Below are 27,648 nucleotides of genomic sequence, written 5' to 3'. Positions count from 1 at the left end.
CTACTAGTACCTAAGTACTGCTAAGAGACCTTGAATGTTAGCTCAATACCATTAAATGGAGCCATGGTTGTAATCGAAGACCTTTATTTTTCATAACTATATGATTAAATGGTCAGAATATCCTACAGGTGCTGCTGAAGCTTTACATCCATTAGCCCAGGATATGCTATCAATGGTAAAAATATTAACTATCCTGCCACCAGACACGAAATGATAGGTTATTCTCATTTCAGTCATCCCAAGGGCCAAATCTTTACTTTGTTTTGTTCTGTTTCCCAGCTACAAAGAGCAAAACATGTCCTTTCAGTTTGGCTGACTTTCATCAGTGATTAAGGAGAGAAAGCAGAAAACCTATCAAATCTAAGGGACACGCAGCAAAAGCCAAAATGTTCGTTCCTTAGTGCCATGCTCAAGCCAGAAGAGCGCCCTGTGCCATGGCAGATCACCAGCTCTCATCCCACACTGTCCAGGGGAACTGCCACCAGCTGAGCCGAGCCAGGAATCCAGGGAGCAGACAGAGATGGAGGATCTCTTGCCCCTGGCAAGGCAGCAGCTCCTGCTCTTCCAGGCACAGTTTGGTGCAGAAAGCCACTATCTTCCCCAAGGTGAGACAAGCCTGAGCAAGACTGCAGTAGAACACAGCTCGCACTGGAGAGGCCAGACAAAGAGGGAGCTGCTGGTTCAGCAGAACAGAAGCAAAGGGAGATTTCTGGTTTTCTGCAATTTCTCTCCTTCAGTTCCACTCAGTTTACATGCCAATGCTTCACATTTTTATTTTGCAGCTTTGAGCATCACCCAACTATAAGCGATCTTTCTGAGAGGAAATAAAAGTGCAGAAACTATTATTTAAAATGCAGAACACAGAAAGTGGAATCATACAGAAATAACTTTCCAGCTGGACTTGTTCTCTCATTCATATAATAGTTTTCATATTCTTCTGGATTTCTGCTTATTCAAACTGCTGGAATATGGATGGTGACCACTGTAACAGAGCAAGTAAACTCAGCACCTATCACTGACCTGCAGAAAAAGCATCCTCTGATAAACACGAAGGTGCTTGAAAAATTCATCAAATCTATAGAGACTCAAAGCATCACTTATCCTGTGATTTCTCTTTTTCCACTAGTTTGTTTGCTTTCATTTATTTATTTATTGCAGAAAACTGGGTCCTGCACAGTTAGGTAAATGGCATCTTTTAATTTATCCCACACAGCACAGACATTCAAACTGGTAGTTCAGCAGAAAGGAGGTCAATGTACTAATGGAATCAATAAATTTAAGTGTGATGAAGCAACTGCCACTTCAATTACTGTACAAATTGTAAATCATTTTCAAACTCAAGAAATGTCCTTATATCAACAAACGATCTGTTTAAGCAGTTGTTTAAGAATCAAAGTGTGATCTTGTAAACACTTTAGGGCTCAGTTACACTGTACGTCTTACTCATAACTTCTGCTTATTCTTCATTGCTTGTTCCTCATTGACTGCGGTTCAGAAAGGGTAAACACAAGCTGAAGGAGTATTTACAATTAGAGTTTATGATAATGGCCTCCTCCTCCTCTCCATTTGTGCGCTCTACTCTTTAGCCAGTCACAACTGGATTTGGTGACAGTAAATATTTCTGCCAAGAAAACCAGGAGCGTGGAGCCACCTGTGTGCCCACTCCAAGCCACTGGTGCTGCCCAAATGCAGAGAGCACCATCTGCAAACAAGCTCCCTGCAAGGTACCCGAAACTCTACAGGCTGGTCTGTGTGCTGACAAGGACCAATGGCCAATACTCCTGTTAAGCTCTACATGTTGCATTGTCCCGGATGACATGACTCTGAAGGCACAGAGGCATTTTTTCCCCACTCCAGGAGTTTAAAATATGTTCCCTAGGTGACAGGAAGTCTTGTCTGCCCAAGTTAGATAAAGAAATACTGTAGCACAATACAGCATGACCTCGTCTGAACAGTCCTCATTCTCCAGTGAAGTGTATCACCCACTCACTCTCTTAAACCCTGAAAGACACTCGCTGGCATGGAAAAGTAAAAGCAGGAAAACCACAGAGAGATGATTATTATTTAAGTAGCAGATATACAGTGGTATGAGGATGCACAGCAACCCTCAGATGGAACAAAAGCTTATCATCCTCTAGTCCACGACAGACGTGAGTTATTACCCAGAAAGTGATAGCCACTGGCAACACTAATTATCAAGCCTGAAGCAGAACATATGTGGGGTCACAAACTACTGAAGCACAGACTATTACACAAGTAGAGCCAATGCTCTCTCTGTAAACTTTTCCTAAAGATCTGCTACAGCTCAGCAGGCAAAATAATTTGCGTCAACTCTATTTTTGGTGAACTCCTCTCTTTCAATACAGAACTTCCAAACTGTGTTCAAATTTAGGATTCCTCTGTGCTTCATGCTGCAGCAATGCATGGCAAAACTGCCTTCTCCCTGAAGTTTTATCTGAACAGATTAAAAGGATCAAAAAGAAAATAAAGGTTTGATTATTAAGGTCAATAAAGTGACTGATTACAGGAGTTGTTCAAAAGTCAAATCTGGCTCCAGTGAAGCAAAGTGAAAAAATGAGCCTGATGGCCATAACACAGCATCGCTTTTCCCCATCTCAAAACTCCTGCATTTCTGAATATACTCACACTTTCAACATGACCCCGCACTATCTCAGAGCGCAACTTCCTGGCTCTCACAGAGGTGACAGGCTTAAAGCTGCAATTGCAACTCCTGCTGGCACAACCTCCTCTGTTCTTTGTTTCCAAAGTTCTCCAAAATTGTTTTCAGAGCCTTTGTTACATATTTACAAACTTCACCTTCCTTCTTCCTACAGCAAGAACAGAACGAGCTCCACAAACTCACTGACCATATTAAAAAAAAACAGTCCAAGCAATACCAATGTCAAATCCAGAGCCTTCTTTAATAGTCAGTGAAACCCCCTTATGCCAAATATTTTAGGATGACCCAAGAACTCTCTTTTCTGGTATGCTAAGAAGCGACATCTTGATATGACCATCAGCCATGTTCTTCTTGTTCTGTTCAGCAAGCTATGCACTTCTGCTTATCTGAAAAATCATTTAAGTTCTTGTAGGCATAAAGCTCAGTAACATTCTGGTGAGGTTTTTTTCTGTTGTCAGAATGTCTCTGTAAGAAATTCTGCAGCTCTGAGGGTTTAAGCAAATGCTTGGTTTTAGTGTAGCTCACAGTGGCTGGCCTTGGTCATAACTAAATTTCATATTGCTCTCAAAAGTTGTTTTGGATTCATCAGTAGGAAGGAAATCAAGTAATTGGCAATGGCATCAAATCACGTTTGTCACTTCTGCCTGTAAACACCCAAAAGGAATTTACTCCACTCAATAAATTCCAGATAACTGCCTAGGAAAACACAGGGACACTTAAAAACTGTGTGGTAATAATAATAAAAGTGAGAAGCCTGCCTCTGAACTCCTATGCTTAATGCATTAACATCTGCTGAATATTATTACCTGCTGTACCATAGCACCTATATGCCCTACTCCAAGATCGAAATCAGAATTACACTGACTGTTCCAGAAGCATAAGTTTCACATTGGCCACATGGGCAAAGGGACAGGGAAAAGTAAACAGACAATCAAGGCAACAGAGGTCATTATTTTTAAACATTTCAAAGATTTTCTGGGAAGAAAACAGAGGTTAACCTACAAAGTATTTCAAGTGAGACATAACTAAGTATATATCCATGCACACAGAGCTTCTGATCCTTTTCTGATTTTAACAGAACTTATTTTTACAAGCTATGTATTTTGCTCATACAAAATTTACCCATAAATGTCTACGATCCAGTAATGTGTTAAGAAGCTCATGCAGGTTGAAGAATTAAGGATGCAGAGAGAGAGAGAAAGAGAATGCCAGCAGTGTCAGAAGAATAAAAAGAAGAAATAAAGAAAAACGAATTATAGAAGACCAAGAGAATGCCAGCAGTACAAGTGCAGTGCAGCAGAGGTGGGAGGACATTCACTGTGTGCCCATATGCCAGCGTGGAAGAACATCCCGGCGACGGTATGCAAAAGCCAAGACACTATGGAGGTCTTGAACCAGATGCACTAATTCAAAGCAGCATTTGCCATGGACAGTAAAACCACAAATCTATAGAAATTCATATTTTTCTAAAAGAGTCCTGTCTTTGTACATTATTTTGATCAGGAAGAAAAATAATACAACTCATAGAATTTAGCAACAAAGTGAACAAAGCTACCCAGAAGACATATTTTGGAAAATAACACAGCAAGATGCAATCTCTGCCAGAATTTCCTGCTCAACACTTCTGGATGCAGATTTCTCCACATGTGATTCCCTCAATGTGGGAGTGCGGGTTAAGGGATGGGGGGAAAGGGGTGTCATGCAAAACACGGGAAGGAACAACATTGTGGAGAATGTCTCCAGAGTTATTTTTACCCCAGTCAGTTCACTCATCTGCTTTACCACTAGGTCGCACAAAGAGCTATGGTGGCAAAGCTAACCGAAATGCATTGAAAAGTAACAGGTACCTGGACACAGAGAAAGGTGAAAGAAGAACTTAGGTGGTATTTTAACAAAGAATGAGGCAACAAAAGCATACTAGTAGATGAGGTGGGGATGAACATCATCCTCAGATTGTCGAACACTGTCATAAGTTTTTAGATCATTTCACTCGCTTTTTAAAGAACTAACAGAAATTACAGTGCATATCAGATGACCACACAACTTATTTTAATAAAAAGACAAGAAGAGGTAGGAAGAGTCTGGAAAGCACCAGGTAGTCAACGTAGCTTAAATTCCCAGAATAATTCTAGAAGATATCACCAAATAAACTGTGTGCAAGCAATGAGTGAAGTCCAGTTTGAAATTTTCAAAAGCAAATACTATCAAAATTTCCAAATTCCCTCATACAGCAGACCAACAGGCCTTAGGGATAACAGTGAGATAACATACCCACTCCATCAAGTGAGATTGCAAGGGAACACATCCTTACTCTGGTATTATTTAACATCTGCGTGAAGTGGTTATGCTTATAAAATCTGAGGATGACACCATCTGAAACGTACAGACTGTGGTACAAGATAAGAACTTCAAAGTGATCTTCACAAACTGGAAAAATTATCAAAAAATGGCTGAGTGCCATTCAGCAAGAATGATGGCAGTCAATGAGCATAAATAGTAAAGTGCACATAATCAGAATAGGCAAGAGCAAAGTACACTCGGCTAAAGAAGAGCCAGGAGTGTTAATGAACCATAAGGCAGCACTGTCTGCCTTTTTCATAGCACCATGGCACTGTAAGGTAATGCATAAAGAGGCTACAAGACACATGCAGACTGTAAGAAAGCCTGAAGACCTCAGTTGGAAGAGTGTGTTCATGCCAAAGCATCACAGGACTAATGTGGATTAATTGGAGAGAGCCTGGAAGAATGCAATAAAAATGATGAGAGGTCTAGAAAAGCAGCACCAAGTGAGCAATGAGGAAAGGATGACACAGCTGAGGTTATTAAATCCAAAGAAAGCAAGACATAGGAGAAGAAAAATAAAGGCTTTCAGAAATATTGAAGCTTGATTAAAAGAGACAGGGAATAAACTCTCCTCTGTATCCCTAGTGGATAGGGAAAAAAGTAAACTGAAGCAGGGCAGATTGAAACCAAACATTAAAGAAAATATTGTAACCCAGCTGATCGGGTTCTACTTCTCATGATCAATACAAACAATACCCTGATGCCAACTGAGAGGGTTTGTACAGGCCTGGAAATACTCTGTGGCTGCTTAAGGCAGCACTGCTACCCAGAGAAACAGGTAGGAAACTACACGGTAAGGAACCTGTTTCACAATGCACTGATTCAGCACCGAAGCTACTTCTCAAAGTTACTTCCCATTCCCTACTGCTCCGGCCACTTGTTCTCCCACCGCTGCCTGTGTCCAATTCCCTTTCAGTTGTGTCAGTGCCATGGTTGCAGAGCTGCACCGTGCAGTAGCATAGTGATATGAACCAAATTGAAAACAACCCTGGTTTTGGAGGATTTGTTCTGAGATGGCTAGAGCCTGGGAGAATGCAAAATTAGCACTGCGAAGCATTTAAACCCATCCAATAGACAGGTGAACATAAATGGGGCACACATACCACTTTTTACACTCAGGAGTTGCTTACATCCAACATGTAGACAACAAGCTCTCATCATGCAAAACTGAGCTGGGGATTATACATCCACTGCAAACTTCCATGTTTTCTTATGGCTTTATACCATGATACTTCCAGGGCTGTTTCATGTCCTGTATATCTCTACCGAGACCAAACAACTGGCACTTTGGTAACTGAAGTGGAACGCTACAATGACATATTCTAAAAGTAAAACATCAACATGACTTTCTCCCAGACGCTCCCAAGTGAATCATGGCACTTCCACTATTCTGCAGTAAATTTCAAAGCAGGCAGCCTTTGAAACTAAACACATTATTACCATTAGCAATGCTAATGCAATGCCCATTAAATAAAGGCATTTTCTAGAGATCATAAATAAAAATCCCTTTCAAAAATACAAAGACATCAAGACAAATACTGAGGCTCATTAGGGCTATAATTATAAGAAGAAGGTCAGCTAACACTATCTAAATATTGAACCATTTGGAGCTCATTGCTGGAGTACAATGGTTGATGTTGTTCAACATGCCATGCAGATCCCAGGCCTTCCAGAGGACTGATTACAGAGATTATAAAGCAGTTGGGTTAAATTTGTTGTCTAAGTAGCTTAGCAATTGACCCTGAAAGTAACTAAATATGAAGGCACAGTTAATTTTAAAGACACACAGATTACATTGCTAATACTGCTCTAACAACTGGAACAGGAACAAACAGCATTGCCCCAAATTACAATGACAGTCATGTGAAAGATACAGGAATTAAAACAGGGTCCTACTATATCGAGTTTTAAGCTCACTTTACTAGACCACAGATATCCCTCATTATATCCTGAAGACTTCATATGGCAATTATTTTAGCCCAAAGAAAAATTCTGCAGCGCTCCACTGGTTTGTAATCCTTCTGCTCCGGAGAAATAGTCCTATTCCTTCGCAAACAGTTTAAATACTAATTATTTCTTTGCTGAACCCTGCAGTGAAACTCATCTCTGGAAGGGGCCATGTAAAAGCACTTCTAATATTTCTGCTGCTCAAAGAGCAATACTCTTCATCCGCTTCAGTGATTTTCTACTCAACAGGTACAACATTGAAGTAATGAGCATTATAAAACTTAATACAGTGCCATATATATTTTATGGCTGTGTAGATCCAGATCAGAGAACATCCAGATTGTTTTTACAGACCTAATGCCAGACACATTTCAAATGATTATGTATGCAATGATTCTAAGAAATTTATAACTCTTACCAAATTAAAATTAAACAAAAACAAAACCACATATAGTTCAGAAAAATAATTTTTAAAATTTCAAACATTTTTTAAGGGTAAAATTTCCAAGTGATTTTTTAAGTAGATGTTGTTATGAAAGAAAATAACATATATCAAAACAAAAAGTGGCTTGGTAAGAGCATATTTCACTAATTTAAGTATCAAGCATTAAAAATATACGTAAATGAAAAATCATTCACAATGCTCTACTGTTTGTACATGACAGCATTTAAAAAGCAATATCATGTAGGATGTAAGGCCACATGAAAGCTCTGAATAAGGGACTGTAAAATGAGATTCCCTTATATCAGACTAACATCAGAAAAATAACTTTCCTGTGTAACCTGCCTTTCTTTTCCCTTCTGTTTACTTATGGTAACATGATCACACTAACTTCCAACGTATCCAAACACTTCATGATCTTTGAAGTTGCCCTTATAACCGAAGAGGCAGAACGAGACTTCTGTACGTGCCATTTAGATATAGAAAGATTCAAGTTACCTGCTCAAGGTCGAACAGAGAGTCTCTGGCAGCCCCACAATCCAGAAGTGGTTCTCCTGAAGCCCAAGAGATGCAAAAACAACCGGACCTGCCTCATTTGCCGTTTCTGCAGGAACCACTGACAGTCCTCTGTAGAAAAATAACAACTCACCTGGAATCTGTCTTTGAACTGACACAGAAATTACGGAAATGGAGGCTTACTCTGCTGGCAATCTGAGCAAAAATGTCCTGCTTGAGGAATTTGCTCAGAGGAAGACTGGCTTTGGATCGGTTCCAGACCAAATGTTTTGAAAAAAGTATCCCATATCCAAATATCTTGATTAGAAAGCTGTTAAAAGTTTGTTCAACACTGCTCATTTCCATCAAACACTATGTTTTTTCTTTATTCAGTTTCTCTTCCTTAACAGCAAGTTACAGCCTGGTGTAATCACGGAGCATCAACTCAACACTGGCCAAGTACAGCAAGCAGAGTCCACATGGGCAGGGTTCTCTGCCGCAGGCACAGCTCACATATGTATACAGGTTTCCCTGTCTCCCAGGCGCAGCCGTCCTGGGACTGTCCATCCCAGCCTCACTTAGAAAACTGGACAAGAGAACACACAGTATTTTATTAATATTTACCTGTGTTTGCAAAGAAGAGCAGCTCCAACTTCTGCATTAAATCTACAAACTATACAAGCAGAATAAGTGCCTGAAAACATCTGCATATATAGTCTCACATACAGCACATACACAAAACCAAATTTCTGTGCAAACAGACCCACGTGTGACAGAACAAGCCTGCACGCCACCCCCACCTCAAGTACGACTGGGCCTGTCTAAGGCCGAATTACATCACTAAATCCAGAAACACCTCACCTGAAGAGCAAATCCATGATTTAATTATTCTCTGCTTGGACAAACAAATTTTCCATTGAGTCTGTTTCTACAGCAGTCTACTATTGCCACAGAAAAAGCTGCAGCCTTCAGTTCTCACCAGAATATTCCCTTCATATTTAAGAAATCTGATCAATATTCTCAAAGGCTCCGATTTCAGCGCAAGTTGCATGTCTTAATTTTATTAAAAATGTCTTCTGGAGACAATCTCTCCTTCGATTTCTTACAGTGTATCTCAGGCATACACAGGGAACTGCCCCGGAATACATGGCAATACCAAATATACTTCTGCGGTTTAGTGGTTTAGTTGTGTTACCAAAGCACAGACATCCCAGCTGCATTTGCCTTGTAGATATAGTATAAGCAGCACTGCTCAGTCTACTTCACAACTGCCTCTAACAAGGTTTGAATGAAGGACAGAACAAACACAAACAAAATTATCTTACTTCCTATTGCACTTGAGTTTTGACAGACTGGAAACTTTCCAAATTCTCCTACTATTTTGTGGTTAAAATAGGAAAATCCAGGCTGCTACAAATGGAGAATAGTCCAATTAAACATGTTAGCTGCTCAAGAATTGTCATCTCTGGAGTTGCCTTGAAGCACGATGAGTCAACAAATTTGCCTGCTAAGGAAGCATCATGTGTATAATGACTAAAGTTTGTGACATTAGCAAGGACCCTTCAAGAATGAAAAGTGATACAAATTGCCACAAGCTTTGCTTTCTAAACTTCTGATTGTTCCTAAATATGACACAAATAAAATCAGTCTAAATCAATTCATCTTTGCAACATCCGTTAAGGTCTCTTTAAAAGTCTGTCCTTAGGGACAATTTGTCACATCACAGAATGATGACATTTGTGCCACGATGTGCTGACATTATACTATCCCATCAACAAGTAAATGTCATAATTTGTGACATAAACACTGCCCTATGACAACCTTTTGTTAGCCTCAATGATACCATATACAAATATTTGACTGTGTAATGCAAACAGGATCAATGACACTTTGGGGATCAAATTAGGGCAAGTCAGTTCCCTTACATAAGCCAATGTCAGCTTATTTGCTTCTAACTCTACAGCACCAGAAAAGCCACAAGTGCAACACGCTGTGGTCCAGTGACACAAAAACTCCTTCATATCTGAACAAGAACAGTCTGAGGCGCAAGGAGTTGGGTCATTGCAATAGTCAAGCTAAATGAAGCAGCAACAGAAGTCTACAGTCAACATATTTAAGCGGTAATAGGGAAGGGTGAATCTAAATTAGCCTTCTAATTATTTTCTCTTTAACTCAACTATTTAAGCCATTATCTAAGTTACACATTATAGTGCCCTGAAAAAATTTTATTATAGAACAGACCCGCTTTGCTGCACTGCTGGTTCTTTGCCAAAAAAAGTGAGGGAGAAGAGCGAAAGCACCATGTTTTTTTCCCCATGAAGATATAACAATGATGCCTACTGAAACTGTGTGTCATTCCTCAGCATTATTAGCATGCATGTGGTTCAGAAACTACAAAAAGCAGCCGGTTTTACTAAAAAATTACAAAATTCATCCTGCTTTCTTATCAGGATGACCCTCATGCTGTTGACAATGGGAGATGCCTCCTATAATGCTTTTGGGGCTTAAATATCTCTTGACTAACATGGTGACCAGTGTGGTTGCAGCACCAGCCCAAGGATGTGACCCACAGCACACTGACACCTGCGGTTGCTTTTTACAGGCGCTGGGTTCCCAGGGCTCAGAGCTGGTTAGCAGGGTGCACCAGTGAATTCGGAAGAATGCGACTCCGATACAAGGAGCCTTCGGCAAGAGGAAAGTGATGAGGACTCAGGTCTCGTTTCTCTCCAGTGAATTGATTGCCTGCGCAAGGAGATTGATGCAGAAATCAATTCACTCGTGCCAGCTGGTTTCCCTCTATCTGCAGCAATGGTAAGTTGATCGGGATATTAGTTTCCTTCAGCTGATGTGCCTTTCATATGTAACATGCTGACTCAAGTGATGCTGAACAAACCAATACAGCAGCTAGAAAGATTAAATTAACCAGCCCACAGAAAGGAAGGTAGAGGAATAAGAGACAAAGAAAGACAAAAAAAACGCAAAACTCTGCTCAAGCTAACAAGTTTGTTCCTTCTAGACAAACTCAACAATATAGAAATGTTTAGGGAAGAAATGAAGAGGAAAAACAGTAAGAAAGCACAATGTGGAATTGAACATTTAAAATATCATTCTTGTGATATTACCTGGTTTTGTTTGCTTTTCGCCATTTTGTAGGCTCCTGCACCTCTTCCACTACTGTGAATGCCCCACTAACTGTGAGACTAATCAAAGCAAAGAATCCTTCCATAATGGGGGAAATTTAAATCAATGAAATGGTGCTGTTCTACTCTAGCTGAGAAATCTAATCACAGCTCGGGTTCCTGTGGAGCCTACACACAGCCCAGTATAATTGAATGTTTTTATTGATATCCTTCAATCCAATATTAAAAATGAAAAGAGAGTACTGGAAATCCTTATTTAAAAATCATGAACTATTTGTAAATAAGAATGAGCATGAAGATTTTCAAAATTCAGCTTCAGCACTTCTTAAAATACAGGAGACTTGATCATGCCTGTTTAATAATTTGTCTTAAAGTAACTTAAGAGAAATGGATTGATTTTTGTTTTCACAGTATCACCAATTTTGACTGAACAAAACCCTAGCTTAATTATGCCATGCAAACTTGGAACGAACAAGCAGCATTTCTTGTATGTATCAAAACAAGTTTATTATGCAGCACACCAGAAGATCAGCTGTTTTAAAGTCAAACGCTGAGACATCAAAGGCATTTTTTAATACTCGGAAAGGGCGAGACATTTGAATACTCTCAGGTAAACTCTCATAAATTAAAAATGAGACTCACTTGTTGATAAGAACACACACTATATTGGTTATGTACCAAGAGAATAATGGCTTGAATTTAAAGTTAATCCTGGTTCAGATGAGGTTGTCCATTTACTGAACATTTATTCGATTTTAAATAACCAAGGAAAACATTCAGGATACTTAGCACTTTTTCCATATCATAGTACCATCATCCAACACTTCTAAAAAGATGTTTTAATAAATTCCATAAAACAACAGACATCTAAAAACTACTTTTGTCATGCATCTTTCTTTCTAGAAACATTCACTCAAGAGAAATAGTATCCTTTAAACTTCCCAAATTGGTTAGAAACTTAGAGCAGAAAATAAGCACTTTGTAAATCATGTGTTGATAGGTCTACTTGTTATTTTAAATAATTTGTTGGATTTTAAATACTATTTAAATCAATATAATAAAAATGCGTTTGAAATTTTAAAATGTGGCTACAAAGTCACAAAATTTAAATCACTCAGAGAACACACCCCAAAATTTGAATGCATTGGGGAAAGGATGATGTAAACAACAGAAAGTCAGTACTAGCAATTTTGGCAAACTGTTGCATTTAAGTACACAAGCTCATCTTCCCTCTCATTTTCATGTTTATAAACAAGGTGTGTTACCTGCACCTGAAAAGCTCTTACAGTTGCCCCTGAGCTACAAATCGCTGTTGGCCAGAAAAGCTGTCTGGTGAAGGATCACAAAATATTTACCTGAGTCTGACGCTCTTCCCTAGATCTCCACGGGTCTAGCCTAGTACAGACATTCCTGTGTTCTTCTGAGAAGTCATTCCCATAAGACAGTATCAATTTCATGTTAGATAAAAGCACTCTAAATCTGTTCCTATTCTTTCAGTCCAGGAACTGTAGTGACTGCACAGCAAGTGCACTTGCATCAGAGAAACAACCTATGCCAGAAACCAAGACCTCAGCACTTTCTTGCTTTTGACTCCCATGTTTTCAAAGCTCAGCTAAAGCCACAGAGCTTGGATGTATGAGCTGCAGAGTTTCCCTCCTACGACAGCTTCACACTCATTTACCGTCTTCACTTTCCTCAGCTTGCGTTTGTTTTCAAAAGAAGCTTCATTCATTTAAATTCCTGCAATAAGTAACAGCTTGTAAATATTTCATTTCATTTAAAGGTAAAAGAATTCATTGCCTATAGGTTTCAAAAAGTAATAATGAGGCTCACTTGGCAAAGTCACATATGAAAATGACATCACCTAAATATCAGAATGACAGACAATAACTGAACTTAAGCCAGACAATAAAATTCAGCGTAATAGACATTTCAGAAGTTGTGTTTTGCTCACAATACCTCATTTATGCATTAAATCTAACACTGAATAGATTATGATTATTTTTCAATTAAGCCTGGATGTGAAGCGGAGTCGTTCTAGTGATGGGTAGTGTACAAATTCTTATCAGATGGCATGTGCAGATTACAGAACTGGATGACTGGAAATGGGGGTTTGAGTCTTTCATTTCTAATTATGCTCAATTAAATTCAGCCAGAAGCTTGACACAGCAGCAGTGTATTTCACTTCATGTCCCCAGTCCAAAACTAACCTTAGGTGAGTTTAAGAGATCACTTCACAGCTTTAGGCTGGGGGCATGAGGTGAAATGCACTGCTCCTGGGCTAGTTTCAATGTAGATGATGTATTTTGGGGACAATGTTTTTCTTAAAACATCTGCTATTGCTGTCCTCTAGAGCTACAGATACGGCCATGAACGCAAGATTTCCTTAAGCAATGTCTGTCCCAGCCTGCAGACAACATGTGACCAAGTGTGAACATCTATATTCACTGGAATGGCAGCTCCCAAACTGATGACATGTCTGTGTCATTACTAACCATGCCTTTGAAGATCGTTTTTTCCAGATGGAACTGGGAAGATGATGCTATTTAAGCCCTCAGGGGTGAGAAAGGTGATTTAATACAGAGAAGGAAATGAAGGGAAAATAACAAAGGAGACACACAGAGACGGAGAAAAGAAAGGACAAGAGGAGGAATGAGATACATACAAAAAAGCAGACAGAAAAGTAACAGAAACAAAGGACAGACGCCGAAGTTGCCTAAAGGGGAGCAGAGTTTCTCACTGAGTGATAGTGACTGTGACAATCAGGTTCAGTTAATTAATACAAGTCTATTTAGTTGCTACAAAAAATAAAAAGCATATTTTGTGCAAACCATCCACATACAACAGACTGTGGATCAAAGACTATGAAGTCTTTATATTATTTCCTGGCACGCAGTCTATGCCTAAATGTGAATTTCAGTGCTCTCATCTCAATGGGCTTGACTTCTGAGCTGCCGACCCTGTGAAACATCAGGCTGGACTGAATCCTGCTCCCTCAGGGAGCCTCGCCGTACTTCATGAAATGCAGTAATGCAAGAACCAGGCTTGCTGGCACTTTCTGCAACCAAGATAAAGATCATATCATCATATCCTTCTCTACCTTCACATTCCCATCTTCAGGAGCACTCTCTTTGCAGTCACAAACATTAGAGACAAAATGTAATTCCTCTCAATGATTATTGTGATTCCAACAGAAAGCAGAAGGTCTTATTTTCATGCAGCTCCAGTGTTGGTGAAACATCTCTTGCCTCAGTAGCACACACAAAGGCAGTTCAAACATTCCTGTGTGCTTACAGACTGACCAGGCCGACCAAGTCCACCCACTGATGAAGAAGCTTCCCTTCCACTCAATTCGTATGTTACGCCAGTTCGTGCCAGTTTAAAAGTGGCTTTTCTGCAGTTAGCTAAACTAAAAACCAAAAAAATAAGTTGATAAGTTATCAGCTAACAACCTCTCATACCGATTATATATGGTAGCCTGATATGGCCAACCATCCTCATCCCACGGGTTTTTTTAAATAAAGAAATGTAACATAGGGCACAACGTGCTTATACAATGAATTTAGAAAATACAGCCTTTTAGACATCTTCAGGAGCAATGAGATTGTTAAAAGGAATACCAAGATTCGGTGCCCTCTAAATGTAGCCCACCTTACAAAAACCATGTAGTAAAGCAGTTGGAAGGAAAGGAAAAAAAGGAAAGGAAAATAAAAAAAAAAGAAAGAAAAAGGGAAAAGGGAAAAGAAAATACCTTATTAGTGGTCCTCAGTTCTCTGCATAATAGTCCTTGAGACACGCAGAGACGCTGCATGAAGATGAACATATGTATTTCATTGTGAACTGAAAATGTGTTTGCAGAGCTACATCTTGCAGTTTTTAAGCAGAGGTGCCTGACAGCCTGGGTGCAAGGGAGTGCATTCCTTCTACATCTTCCTTCACAGAAGCTGGTAGGAGCCAACAGCTTAATCAGTGAATCACTAAGTGGGTTTCACGGAGCTACAAAAATGCTGTTTGGCTAACGAGCAAGATACTTTTTTACTTCTTTACAGCGGTTTTAGACAGAGTTTAATAATAATATCTGTGACCCAAGAGAAATTTAAAGCATTTACAGTGGGCTGCTTTCTCCAAAAATGTGGGCACTTCTGCTCCATCCACACATCCTCCTCCCTCCTGTATGTGCTCAGCAGCACCCCGGTGGATGTCACATACAGGAGAGGAAAAATAACTCTGCATTCTTTCATATTTGTTTTTCCTATCAGGCTGTGAAACCTCAAAAAGAACAGGATTGGGTCTCAGCTGACTCTGCCAGTATTTCCATCCCTCATCCAGGGGGAAAGAAAAGCTCAGAACCACCAATAGTAACAGCTTCCCAATTCTCTGCCCCCAGCAGCGGCACAGCCAAGGGCAACCAGGGAGCTCCCTCAGCCTCTGCAGTCAGGACACAGCTCCCACTCCAAAGCCACTGGACTCCCAATATGGATGGTTTGCATAGTTTCTGTTTATTTTGTACTTCTCATTCAGGGCAAAGAACGTGTTTCAAGACTGCTCTCAAGGCCGCTGAGAGCTTTTGACATGCTTGCCATTATGTGGTTGGATAATGGGCAGGGAAGCATGGAAAACCACTGATTAAAAGCTAAACAAATTAACAAAATAAGGAATGACCCTCTAAATCAAAAGCTGCAGTTCTGATGAACTGCCTGTGTGGGGGCATCTCAGCCTACAAGAGGAAAGCTTTTAGTTCATGAGCCTGTTTGCTTCTGTGCTCTAACCACACGAAATACTACAATACCTAAGACCCCAGAGTCCTATACACGTCAATTAAACTTGTGCAGTTTACAAGACTGAAATGAAAGAGGCCAGAAGGAAGGATGTTCACGTAGCATAGCCACAAACCAACATGCAGCAGTCAAATCTAATGTGAACCCTACAAGCCTCAACAGGGATCCATAAAGTGCTCTGAAAGAGCAGAGTGGGACCACTCTCAAAACCACCTGGGAACTCAGATACAGAGGTAGGTTAACACCAGCCTGCCGTCGAATGGGATACTGGGCTTAAGAATCATCAAGAGTAAAGCCTGTAAGTACAAACACACACAGAGCATCCAAATAATTCAATTCTGGCTTCCCACTGGGAAGATCACTGCAGGTCAAGGAGAGCTGGGCAGAAGAGCCTAAGTGTTTCTGTGCCACCCAGCTGCATGTGGTTACAGATCTCCAGCACCTGTCTCCTGGGGCGTCTCCAGGCATTTATTGCTACAGATCTGCCCAGAGTTCAGCCCCTGAGCTCTCTAACAGGCTGAATGCTGGAGCGATGTGTATGTTCACTACATCACCATAGGTTCCCACTGCCTCCTGGCAGTAACTGATAGGCAAAGGTAGCTCTGTGCTCACAGAAGGTAATCCACCTGTCGTTGGCATGTGTTGCTTTTGTTTTATTTGTTTTTATGCATTATCCATGGAGCCCCTCAAAAACCATGCATAAATAAGAGGTGTCCATACAGAAGGGGTTCACGAGTTCCCTCAGGGTTATACTCTTATCTCTATCTATGCTAACAGTGATGCCTGCTTATGCTGAACACCCAACATAATACCTAGGAGCATAAATGAAGAACCAAGAAATTAATACAGTGCTTTCCATAAATGGGAAGATTTAATGAGTACTGCTGCAGATTTAGATGCCGTAGACTCACAGGTGGTTCCAGTTCTCTGAAAAGAGCAAGTCACAAGGTATTTTTCTGCTAGCAAACACAAGAAAAATATCTTATTGAACTTAGACCCCAGAGGATTTTATAACAACTACTATCCCCTGATACAACTGTGTTTTCAATGAAGAAACAACTATTTCTTCAGAATCAGTCACATTTAACACTGTGAAACACTGCCCAAAGCTCACAGAGTGATTCCAACATATTCCCGTCACCCTCCAGCCCCATCCCCTTGGGCATCTGTCTTGCAGTGACAATTGCTGGGGGAGGCAAGCGTGGGAATGCATTAACCACAAACAGGCTGTTCTTCAAAGCCTGAAAAAAGCAACTTTACTGTAGCTCTTGAATTAGGGAGGTCAGGCTATGCACTGCTACAATTTACAGGTGGAACAGCTCAACCCTCAGTCATCATCATGATCATTTATTGGTATTAGAGAAGCACTTAAATGCCACCAACTCAGAGCAGAGCCCCAGTGCACCACGTTTTGCTCCTATACATGTGGGGGAGAGGCCGCTCTGTTTCTGGGGCACTCGCAGTCTGGGGAGCAGAGACAGTAATGGTGATAAAAAATGTGTTTTCACAGAGCGTAGCTTGCCATCTGCTAACACTGAACACACTGGCCAGTAAACATGGGCCTGCTGCTCAGTAGGAACAAGGACATATCCCGGTAGTTGGTGCTTGTAAATACTCTTCTACAACACTTCATGCAGTTTCACTGTTGCTCCAATGAGCTTCCAAAGACTGTGAAAGAAATGGATTTCATAAAGTGAATGGGGAAAAAACAAACATTAAATACATTTACTTCATCTACTGAAACAAACTTTTAACAGTGTTACTGCACAGATACCACAGAAATTAGCTTTTTCCATAATGACCAAATTATTTAAGTGGTTTTATGATTTTGAAAAAAAAAAAAAAAAAGAAAAAAACTTACAGTTTTGTGGTTTTCTTTTTAGAAAACACAGATAATCATGAGGACATTAGAGAGATTATAGGTAAGTCAGAAATGAACAATAATGTCTGTGTGTATGCACATTCCTAAAAAATGTGCCTGTCAAAAACACATTAGGTAGGTACTATTATATGTAGGTACTGTCCTATCTAGATGGTGCAATTAAAGGGCTATCAAAAGTAAGTTGTAAAAGAAAATTTTAAAAGACAAAATAACAGTAATTCAGATAAATAATTACTAGTCTACAAGAGGAGCAAAGGTACAAACAGCAAGAAAGAAGCACAGTTATTAGTATTTCAGTACACCAGTAAATGAGGGCAGAAAAAAATTATGTTAAATACAGGTTAAGTTTCACTGAAAATGTTCTGGCCACATAATCTTAAGTCTGTTCAAAGATCTTGAAGCACCAAAGTCCAGGTACTTGAATTAAACTGGACTACAAATTAAAAGGAGCCTGAATCCACACAAACATCAGAGCAGAGAAGTTTGCATGACCTGTGAAAGCCTTTTATTCTCTAATTCCTACACTGTACTGTGAAACAATCAAAGGAAAATTGAAACCACAGATTTGATTTTCTATGGTCCTCCCTCTTTTAGGTGTTTATAAGATAACCATTACTGTAATATAAAAGTGCCCAGCTTATTTAGAACAACAGCAACCCCAAGAGATAGAGAAGTACCGTCATTCTCACATTGCAGGTAGGAAATGAGGCACAAAATCAGCTGTGTAATGCAAGTGCTATCTCACAGGATACTGGTGAGGTAACTGGCAAAGTTCCTGGGTACCGCTGTTCAGCTTCAGTCTAACCCAATAGCCATTCATTAGGAACCTCACGCTCTATCTCTGGCCAAGTCTCCGATTTCCCCACGGTACCCCCGTGAACACTGCAGAACTGCTCCAGAGCTCGCAGACGCGCTGACGGTGCGTGTGGAGCAGCACCAGCTCTGCGCAGCATGGCACGTGCGCTCTCAGTCCCCTAAGACAGCAGCACCTCGGCATCTCTCCTCTTTCCACAGCGTTGTCACCCAAGGCTGACAAAACTCAATCGGATCCATAAGCACAGCACTTCTCCACTCCTTTTACCAAAGCCAGGGAGTCCAGCAGATGTGCCAGCACACACCTACGACACTGAGCATCTCAGAGCGGCAACTCCCTTCGAGAGACGGCTTCTTGTGGGAGAATTCCCCTTCCGCATGAAGAGTTGAAATCCACATCTCCTGCCAGAACGGAGATTGACAACCCTTATTGCTGAAACTGTTCCACTTTTTCTTGGCTCACTGCAGATCTACTGGTTTGGAAAAGAGAAACAGAAAAACATACCTACATACATACACACAGAGCAGGCATGTTTCTGAACTCCTGATTAACTGTCAACTCAGAGGGGGAATTTTAGGCTTTGCCCCATGTCTGGAGACATTCAAAACCCACCTGGATGCCTTCCTGTGTAACCTCATCTGGGTGTTCCTGCTCCAGCAGGGGGATTGGACTAGATGACCTTTCGAGGTCCCTTCCAATCCCTGACATTCTGTGATCCTGTGAGATTCAATGACTGCTTAGGTACGAATATTCCAACTCACTAGGAAAAAAATACTTAAACAGCTGTTGGAGCAGCCTCTGGACTGAAACTTTGACCTTTTTGTAATCGCTGTCAATGTACAACCTTTAAACATATAATTCTGCTTCTCGGGGTTGTATGTAGGCAAAACTGTAATTATAAAATCTTTAGAACTGCACCTGTATTTTTACATTGGCATTGTGCAATACCCATCCTGAGAGGGCCTTAATCCATAACTGAAACTCCAACAGCCAAGCTACAATAAGTAAAGAAGGAGATACTTGCATCAGCAATAAACTCCAGATATCTGAGTTAGGGATAACACTAAATAAATTCTGTGTTTCATCGAAGTTTGTCATTTAGGCCACTCTACAGTAAGGCAAGAGAGATACATGCCTTCAGAAGTCAACTAATCCAGGCTTTCGCAAGTACAGATGCTAACATCGTCAGGGAAGGGATCAGTCCAGAGACCATCTCCACTTCGTTCCAGCTGCAGAAGTCCAAGCTTAGACTTGAAGGCTGAAGGCACGACACAGGACCCCATCCATTATTTATTTCAAAAGTGGTTTTGTCATTGATGATTTGTTAGGGTTTTAAATTATTATTACTGGAGCAGGGGGTTGGGGATGGGAATATTTGGTAAAGAATGTGAGACTATGGGAATAAAAATGCTGAAGGAATGTTGCAGGTCATCAAGTTTCATCCTGAGCTACGGTGAACAGTCATATACTGCAGACTACTTTCAACCCACACTTTCAGCTTCACTTAAATTAATTTGTGCTTTCAGGAACTAGAAGGATCTCACTTGCATTGTACTGCAGATTCTCTCTCCTTATGCTAGCATCCTTTGGTCTTAATTGACTGAACCATAAAATATGTTATTTGAACATACAAAGAGCTTAGCATAAAAACTCCTATAATCTGGGCAGTTTCATGTTTTCAATTCATAAATCAGTACACACCTTACAGAACCTCCCATTTTAGCAGAACAATTACTCCTTTTCTGAAAAGCTCATCATTTTCCCTTTCTGTTCTTCCACATAGAATCTATTAGTCTATTGAATTTTAATAAAATCAAAAGGGATGTCCTCATTTCTTTCTCCAAAGATCTGTACCAGTAGATTCCTAGCACTGTCAGGCTTGAGAAGAATGCATTACATTCCCACTGTGATATGTGAACCTGCTACCAACAGCTTAAACACGTATCTAATGACTAGTGCTAAGCCAAATTTGGTTTGTTGTGCGTGTGTAATACATCAGCAGTACCAAAGATAGGATTTCAATCCAGTGACTGTCTTTAGTGTTCATTGCTAAATTTCCCTCCTGGATTTAAACTCTCCCAATGATGGCACAGTAGTACCTACTCACACTAAAGCTGTCAGTAACTTGCTCCTAAGCAAATCAGGCAACGCCAGTTAAACCAGCGAACCAGGTAAAACCAGGTATGGCTGCAGGCATGGAGGGCTGTGCATGGAGGACTTTCAAGCATGTTTGAAATACACACTTACTAATTAAAGTATGTATCAATTTTAAGTGTCTACTTAGGGGATGAGAAGAGGTGCTCTCTCTTTTCTTTAGCAGCTGGAATTCGCTGGAATGCGGAGAGAGCTCAGCAGGCAGCGACATGACCAGCAAGCTCTAGGGCTGGAAGAGAGGAAAACAGAGGCTGGTAGAAGCAAATAAATGACTTAATCCATAAACTTTACATCATTAAAAAAAAAGTAACTTATGTCAGTTTAAAATCATTCTGCTTTCTGTGTGGGATTCTGCTGTTCCATTCAAATACTATTACTTGGTTTGGTTTCTGTTTGGTTTTTATCACACTATCATTCAAGGATATATTTTTTTTAAATAACTCCCTATGGGAAATCTGCCTTTCACTTTGCAATGTATCTGCCATTTATCAAAAGTCTGAGTCGTCAGGATTTTTGACCTCATGCTCCCTTTAGTTTCATAAAAAGTAGCCTGGCTATGCTGGAGAAACAGCACCAAAACATTACCACGAATGCACTTTTGCCCAGTGTGGATAGATGATTACATTTACTGTTACAGATACTGCTACAGTAATACTGAAGTCAATGCTTTTTATAGATCCCCTTGGTAAAATTTATTTCAAACTGAACAAAACAGAAAACCAATTAAATAAAATATCTGCCAGAAGAACACATTCAGTGATCACCGAACTGTATAAATCATATATGGTGAAACCGTATCGCAAAGTAATATTTTTTAAATTAAACAAAGTATCTGTAGACCAAATACAGAAAAGTCTCCATCAGCTGAAATTTTATGTAGCAATTTCTGTAGATGTACAATAAACCTTCCTTTCTGACAAGGTGCTGCTAAATATTAGGTCTGAGAAAAGAAATGTGTATATTTATGTTTATTTTCCATAACAAAGAGTTACATGTTTACGAGGGATCACAACATCAACTTACTCGACAAATAAGTGCCTGCATGTACTTAATATTTTGACAACAAACAAGAAAAGGAAACACTGGCACCACTAAACTGCAGACTTAGAACTAGTTGGCCGAAGTCCTGTTCGCAGTACTTTAGCAGTCTGTACACAGCATGAAGAGCAGCCCATGAATCAAAATCAAGTGTGAATACGAGTCTCATTCTCACCGTATTTCTGGTTTGGCTTTGATTTTTTTAGATCAGCTCATACTAATGCGCAATGGGAATTCTGCAGGACGGTCAAAAAGAATATAGTTTTGCAAAGAAAGTTGTTTACCTAGCACCAAATAAGCTCCTGAGATGACTATAAGGTCCCTTTTAAAGAAAAGCAGGATTTTTAAAAGCTGTCATTAATTGACTGTTTTTCACAAAATCAGAAAGGGTTGTGTATTTTTAGTAAATCTAGGAACATACACATTCAGCTTAACACAGTAAGAGGCTATTCTGTAAGCACACTACCTGTATATATTCCGATGCACGACTCCGTGTTATTTATCAGTTACACAAATGTCAATCACCAGCCCTTACCAGAATAAATGATGCGCTGCACTACCCACCTGTCATGTCTTCAGTTTATGATATTTTAAGACTGGAAAGAAAATTAGTTCCACTTGCATGAGCCTTTGTTTGAAAGTTATAGTGCACAACAGATTTCTGCAGGCATAGGGGACAGAGAGCAGAAATACTAATTGCAGGAATTCACTAACCAGATACACTCTTGATACCACAAGGACTGGCTTTGCAAGACTTGCATCACTAGTGATGGTTTTATCTATCACGCTGTCAAGAAAGGTCAGGGACAGGCTTATCACTTCTGGCATTAATAAATAATTAATTATTAGAGTACAAAATAAAAGTAATGAGGACAGAAAACAGGGAGCAATTTGCATACTTCCCTGCACAGCTCTCTCTTGACAAGGCAAGGAAGTGTACAGGGATCTTCCCAGTTACACAAGCTCACTTTACAATCAGCGCAACTATATACACTGCTGTGCTATCAAATCCACCGTTACCCCCATTCACAAAATTAACAGCATTACAAGAGGATAATAAAGTGCACGTCAGACTTCTACAGTACAGAAAAGAACGGGGAGAAGAGAGGACCAATTTAATTTATAGCCTCCCTAGTTTCTTTCAAAACATCTCATGCAACCAAAAATCACATGCTCCTGTTATTGTGGCACAGGAGGATTTACAAGATGCAAATAATTTTTTTAAAGCTCCATGTACACATCAACCTAACCTCTGGCCCTTTCAAATTTATTTATCTGCCCTTGATCCACACACATGAGTACTCCATGGTAGCACTTCCAATGAACTATTCATGCAGGTGAACATCCTTCAGAAAAACAGCCACCCACTCTGATTTTATGGTTATTTGTCTCTCCATCACGGAGCTCAAAGGAATAATCCTACTGTGTATTTCTTCTTCATTTATTTTACTAGGTGAGGTGTTTAAGAGGATATATGGTCATCTGGAGCTCATCACTGTCAAACTTTAATCCATGCAGCTGTAAAGGGTAAAGGGACTAGTTAAACTCCTTGGTTTACAAAGTGCTGAGTGCCTCCAATGAGGTGCCAAATGTGCGTGGTGACACTTAAAGATTGCTTAGTGTCTCCCGAGGTTCGCAGGGCCTGATCCAAAACCCCACTGTTATGAATGACAGTCCTCCCAGTGACTGCAATGCGCTCAGGACAGAAAGCGCTTGACGGCTCAAGCCTCTGCTTCACAGGCAAGGCAAGACTTGCCACAGATTTAAGAACACAGGGTAAGGTGCCAGGTTTGAGAAGCACTGGATGTTAGCATTCCTACCTCCAAAACAACCCAGGGTAACATCAATAAATACAGGCATACATACATACCCATATAAACAAACATTCAAGGCAACTTTAAATATGTTTTGATTCAGGTACTTATTTTCAATTGGTTTTATCTCACATAGGTAGCAACATTCTCATCAAACCCTTAAGCCCATCCTGCTTCCATTTGCCTTCATGTATTTCTTAGAGTTCTTAAAAAAAAAAAAAAAGAAAAAAGAAAAAGATTCTACAAACTGTCTTTACAAATCATTTTCTCTGGAAGCCTTTGTTAAAATCAGCTCTTCTACTGGAAGCATGCAATAAAACAATGCTAACAAGAGAATAAGCTGCAAAAAAATGCTGACAGTCATACTGTAAAACATCCAGTGCAAAAAGACCAGCTGCTCTCATTTGGGCTAAGGCAGCAAAGAGTCTTTCATTACCTGGTCACTCATTCAGATCCAGTCCTGCTTGATGGTAATCACCTCATGGCAGGCAGAGTAAGCAACATACTTTTAAAGTAACTCTGCAAAAGTATTTTTATTGAATGTGTAAATATTGTAGAGAATGTCTGCAGGAATTCATGATGTGAGCACCATCCTGTGAGACTGAATTAGTAGATAGTAACTAGGCAAACAAAAAACAACCCTAAGTTGCGGTCAACACTGTAACCACTTTCATTTATTCTGACAGTTGCCATTTATCTTTGCTCTTGAAAAGACTACTTGGTAGTATTCTAGTAAGTGAACAGTAGCATACTGTGAAAAAATAATAGCATTTCAGCAATACAAACCCTCACTGCAGCATCTGTTATTAAATCTTTACAAAGAGGGGAGGAGAGACCACTAGTCATAAATGTGGATTAGCAGGGTTCTACTATATTCATTTTAAAGTGCAGAGTGCTTTGCATGAAAGCTGTTACTTGCCTTTTATGTCAAAAAATGAACTTATGCCAACTTTGTAATACTGAATTCAAGGAAGTAGTCCTAACAGCCTGCAAGCACTGCCCACAAAAAACCAGCAGCAGTTTAACAGCAGAGAAATGGAGGAAGGATAGAATCAGAAGAGCTGATGCTGCTGATTTGCAACATTTTCTTTTCAGAGAAAATGGCCATCATCTTATGCTTCCTTCCTGAGCAAATCAAAAACTGTCTTTGACAATGTCAAGCCTTGTGATGCTGACTCCAGCTCTGACACCTGATTATACAAGAGCATTAACACAAGCGCTCAGCGCTCAGGGAAATTGCTGCATCCTCACGCACAGAGCCTCAGCAGCTCCACATCCTGGGTAACTCCCCAGCAAAACAGGCAAAAACCAGTACTCGAGATCCTAGAGAAAGGATGATAATTCACATACGCGTGAGAAGTACAACACAAGCGCTCTGAACTGAGACAAGTTTAAGAAAACTTTATGCTAAATTCACAAAGTTCAAGCAGAGTCGGAGCTTAGCTGAACTCTAGTAAAAACACTCAAGAGTTTTCCAGAAACACTAAAATCCTCTAGGAGAAAGTTGATCTTGAGCCTTCATAACAATATTTTCCTGCCCATGAAGTTACACAGACAGTGCAAGGTGCTGTGTAATATTTACCTATGACGCCCACTGTTATGCTACAATGTTTCAGCGAAGGATAAATTAGAAGCAGCAAATCCCTGAAACCACCCATGCAAATACATAACCATTAATGGGCCGATACTCAAAGAAATTAAGACTAGCTGAAATTGAAAATTAGTTTAAAACAGATTATGGGTGCTCACTGTGAGAGCTGCTGTCCAAAACAGATAATTAAATAGTAAAGGTAAGGCACAACGCGGGAAGTTCTGAACTATGATGCTTTAATGCAGTTAACATTGGTCCCAGCGCACGTTTTTTATCTATTAATGAGGCCGTAAAGATCTTCGGAGAGCTGCTGCTAATCCCGGATCTTTGCGGGTTCCGGACCTTTGCGAAAATCCAGCGAAGCCCGGAGCCGTGCTGGGGGGAAGCCCCAGCCCGTGCGGGGGCGAAGCCCGGAGCCGTGCGGGGGGGAAGCCCGGAGCCGTGCGGGGGGGAAGCCGCGGCTCTCCCCACGCACCGCCCGCGCCGTGGCGGAGGCTCCGCGCCCGCCCGGCCGATCCCCCGCGGGGCCGCTCCGCTCGCCAGCTCCTGCCGGTCACATCCACTTCAAATCCGGAGCTGGGTTTTATTTTTGGTTTGGGTTATTTTTCGTTCTCCGGCGCTTGAGGAGGCAGAGCGCGGCGCGGGGAAGATTACACGGGGATGATTGAATCGAGGAGAATCGATTAAGCCTCGACAATTTAATCTGGGACTTTATGCGGGGCTGAAGGAGATAATCCCCGCGCCGCACCTCGCCCCTTGCCTCTCCTTTACCCAGAGACACGCCGATCGCACACGGACACCTCCTCGCCGCCCCGGGGCCAAGCCCTCCCCTCCTCCACGCAGCGCGGCGCACCCCGCGCCCCCGGCCCCTCTGCAAGATGCGCGCTCGCAAACTTTCCAAACTTCTGGGGAAGTAGCAGAGGGTGAGCGGGGCCGCCCGACCCCGGCAGCGCATCTTCTCCCGGCTTCACCTCCCTAGCCGTCGGGGCGCTGCTCGCCCTGAGCGCGGCCCGCGGGGACCCCCTGGCCCGGCAGCGGGAGCGGTGCGTTCCGTCCGCACCGCGCCCGGAGGAGTGCAGGCGGCAGCGGCAATGTGCGCCCCGCAAGTTGGGGGAGCAAAGCAAAGGTGAGGGCAGGGGTAACGGCAAGGACCCCCCCATCCCGCCCGCACTGCCCCTCGCACTCACGCTGCTGTTCTCGCCCGTCCAGTGCACCATCGCCTGGTTGTGAGACGCGTCCCCTTTGAGCACGAAGGAGGTGCTGATAAGGGAGACCTGCTCCCGGCCCGCTGCCGAGGATGCTCTCCTGGGGCGGCTGTCCCCCGCCGCCGTTCCGCCAACACGCCGTGGCTCCGGCGGGCTGCGCGCTCCGCGGGTCAGCGCTCCGGGGCGCGGGCGGCCGCAGGGCTCCGCGCAGCGCAGCGCGGTGGCGGCGCCCGGCAGCGGCGGCAGCAGCAGCAGTAGCAGCAGCAGTGGCAGGCGGGCGGCCCCGCGCGGAGCGGCAGCGGCGGACACGCGTGTCCCGCCGTGCGCCATGGTGGCTCTCCGGCGTGGTAGTGACAGGCGGGGAGGTGGCGGGGAGGGAGACACCGCCGCGGAGGGCGGGGGCGGGGGAGGGTTGTAACCGGAGCGGGGCTCGCGTTCAGCGGCGTGCGCGGGGCTGCGCGCCCAGCCGGGGCGGCGCCGCCATCTGCTGGCCCGCGCCGAAACGCCGGGCGGGGGGGGGGGGGCGGATCTGGCACAGACGGACACACGGACACAGGCGGGGTCAGGGGCGCACCCGCCTGCGCCCAGGTGAGCAGCGGCGGCGACGGGGCTCTCCCGACGAGGCAGGAACGAGCCGGCACCGGCAGGCCCGCCGCTTGTGAAGTTTTACGGTGAGCTCCAGGGACAGGCGCTTTTCGAGAGCGCCCTGAGCAAAATTCACGCAGCCCCTTGGGACGGGTGCGCTACTGAGGAAGGGGCGCAGGCGGCGAGCACGCAACCCTGCCTCTGCCGGCACAAGGCATGGCCCTGGTTTGGCCATGAGTCCCCGGCGGTTGCAGGAAAGAAGTCAGAAGGGGGCTGTTGTCAGCAGCCAGATGCTGAGGAACACATGAAGCAGGTGCAAAAAATACGATTCTTGTGATTAAGACAAGAAGTGCGTCTGTGGAGAATGGGACCCCATCCTGTCTTCAGCCCCTCAGCTCCTGGGAGGCTCGAGGCTGGTCATCTGCATTATCCAGAGCCCATCACTGATCCAGTATTTCCTGCTGTGGGGACATATGACTTGGGACTGGTCCATGGAAGCACCAGGGAAAGCCCAGGGGAGTGTGGTCAGGGCCAGGAGGGGCCATGGCTGGTCTGTGCAGTGCAGCCCAACTCAAAACAGGTGAAGAAGATTTGGGCATCACAGATTGGATGCTCTTCCTCCTCCCCTGCAGCGTGCTGTGTATCTGTGAATAAATCAGTGCTTGTGAAGTAGTCTGATGCCATAAGAGGGAGCAGGTTAGAATCACGGGGTAACTGAGGTTGGCAGGGACCTCTGGAGG

General features: G+C 42.3%; 1 protein-coding gene across 1 annotated transcript in view; it reads right to left on the bottom strand.

Moving 5' to 3' along the window:
• Nucleotides 1–26,653, bottom strand: part of SORCS2 (sortilin related VPS10 domain containing receptor 2) — a gene marked incomplete at both ends in the record, with an annotated part of 545,731 nt that extends 519,078 nt beyond the window's left edge. The window contains one exon of the mRNA XM_080344448.1: nt 26,306–26,653. Within this exon, the coding sequence (XP_080200574.1) occupies nt 26,306–26,653 (348 nt within the window). The remainder of the gene's footprint in view (nt 1–26,305) is intronic.
• Nucleotides 26,654–27,648: the final 995 nt, after the last annotated feature.

This window comes from Nesoenas mayeri (genome assembly GCF_963082525.1).
Source record: "Nesoenas mayeri genome assembly, chromosome: 4".
NCBI lineage: Eukaryota > Metazoa > Chordata > Aves > Columbiformes > Columbidae > Nesoenas > Nesoenas mayeri.
Note: the sequence above shows the minus strand (reverse complement) of the source record. Positions and strands in the feature narration are given on the sequence as shown.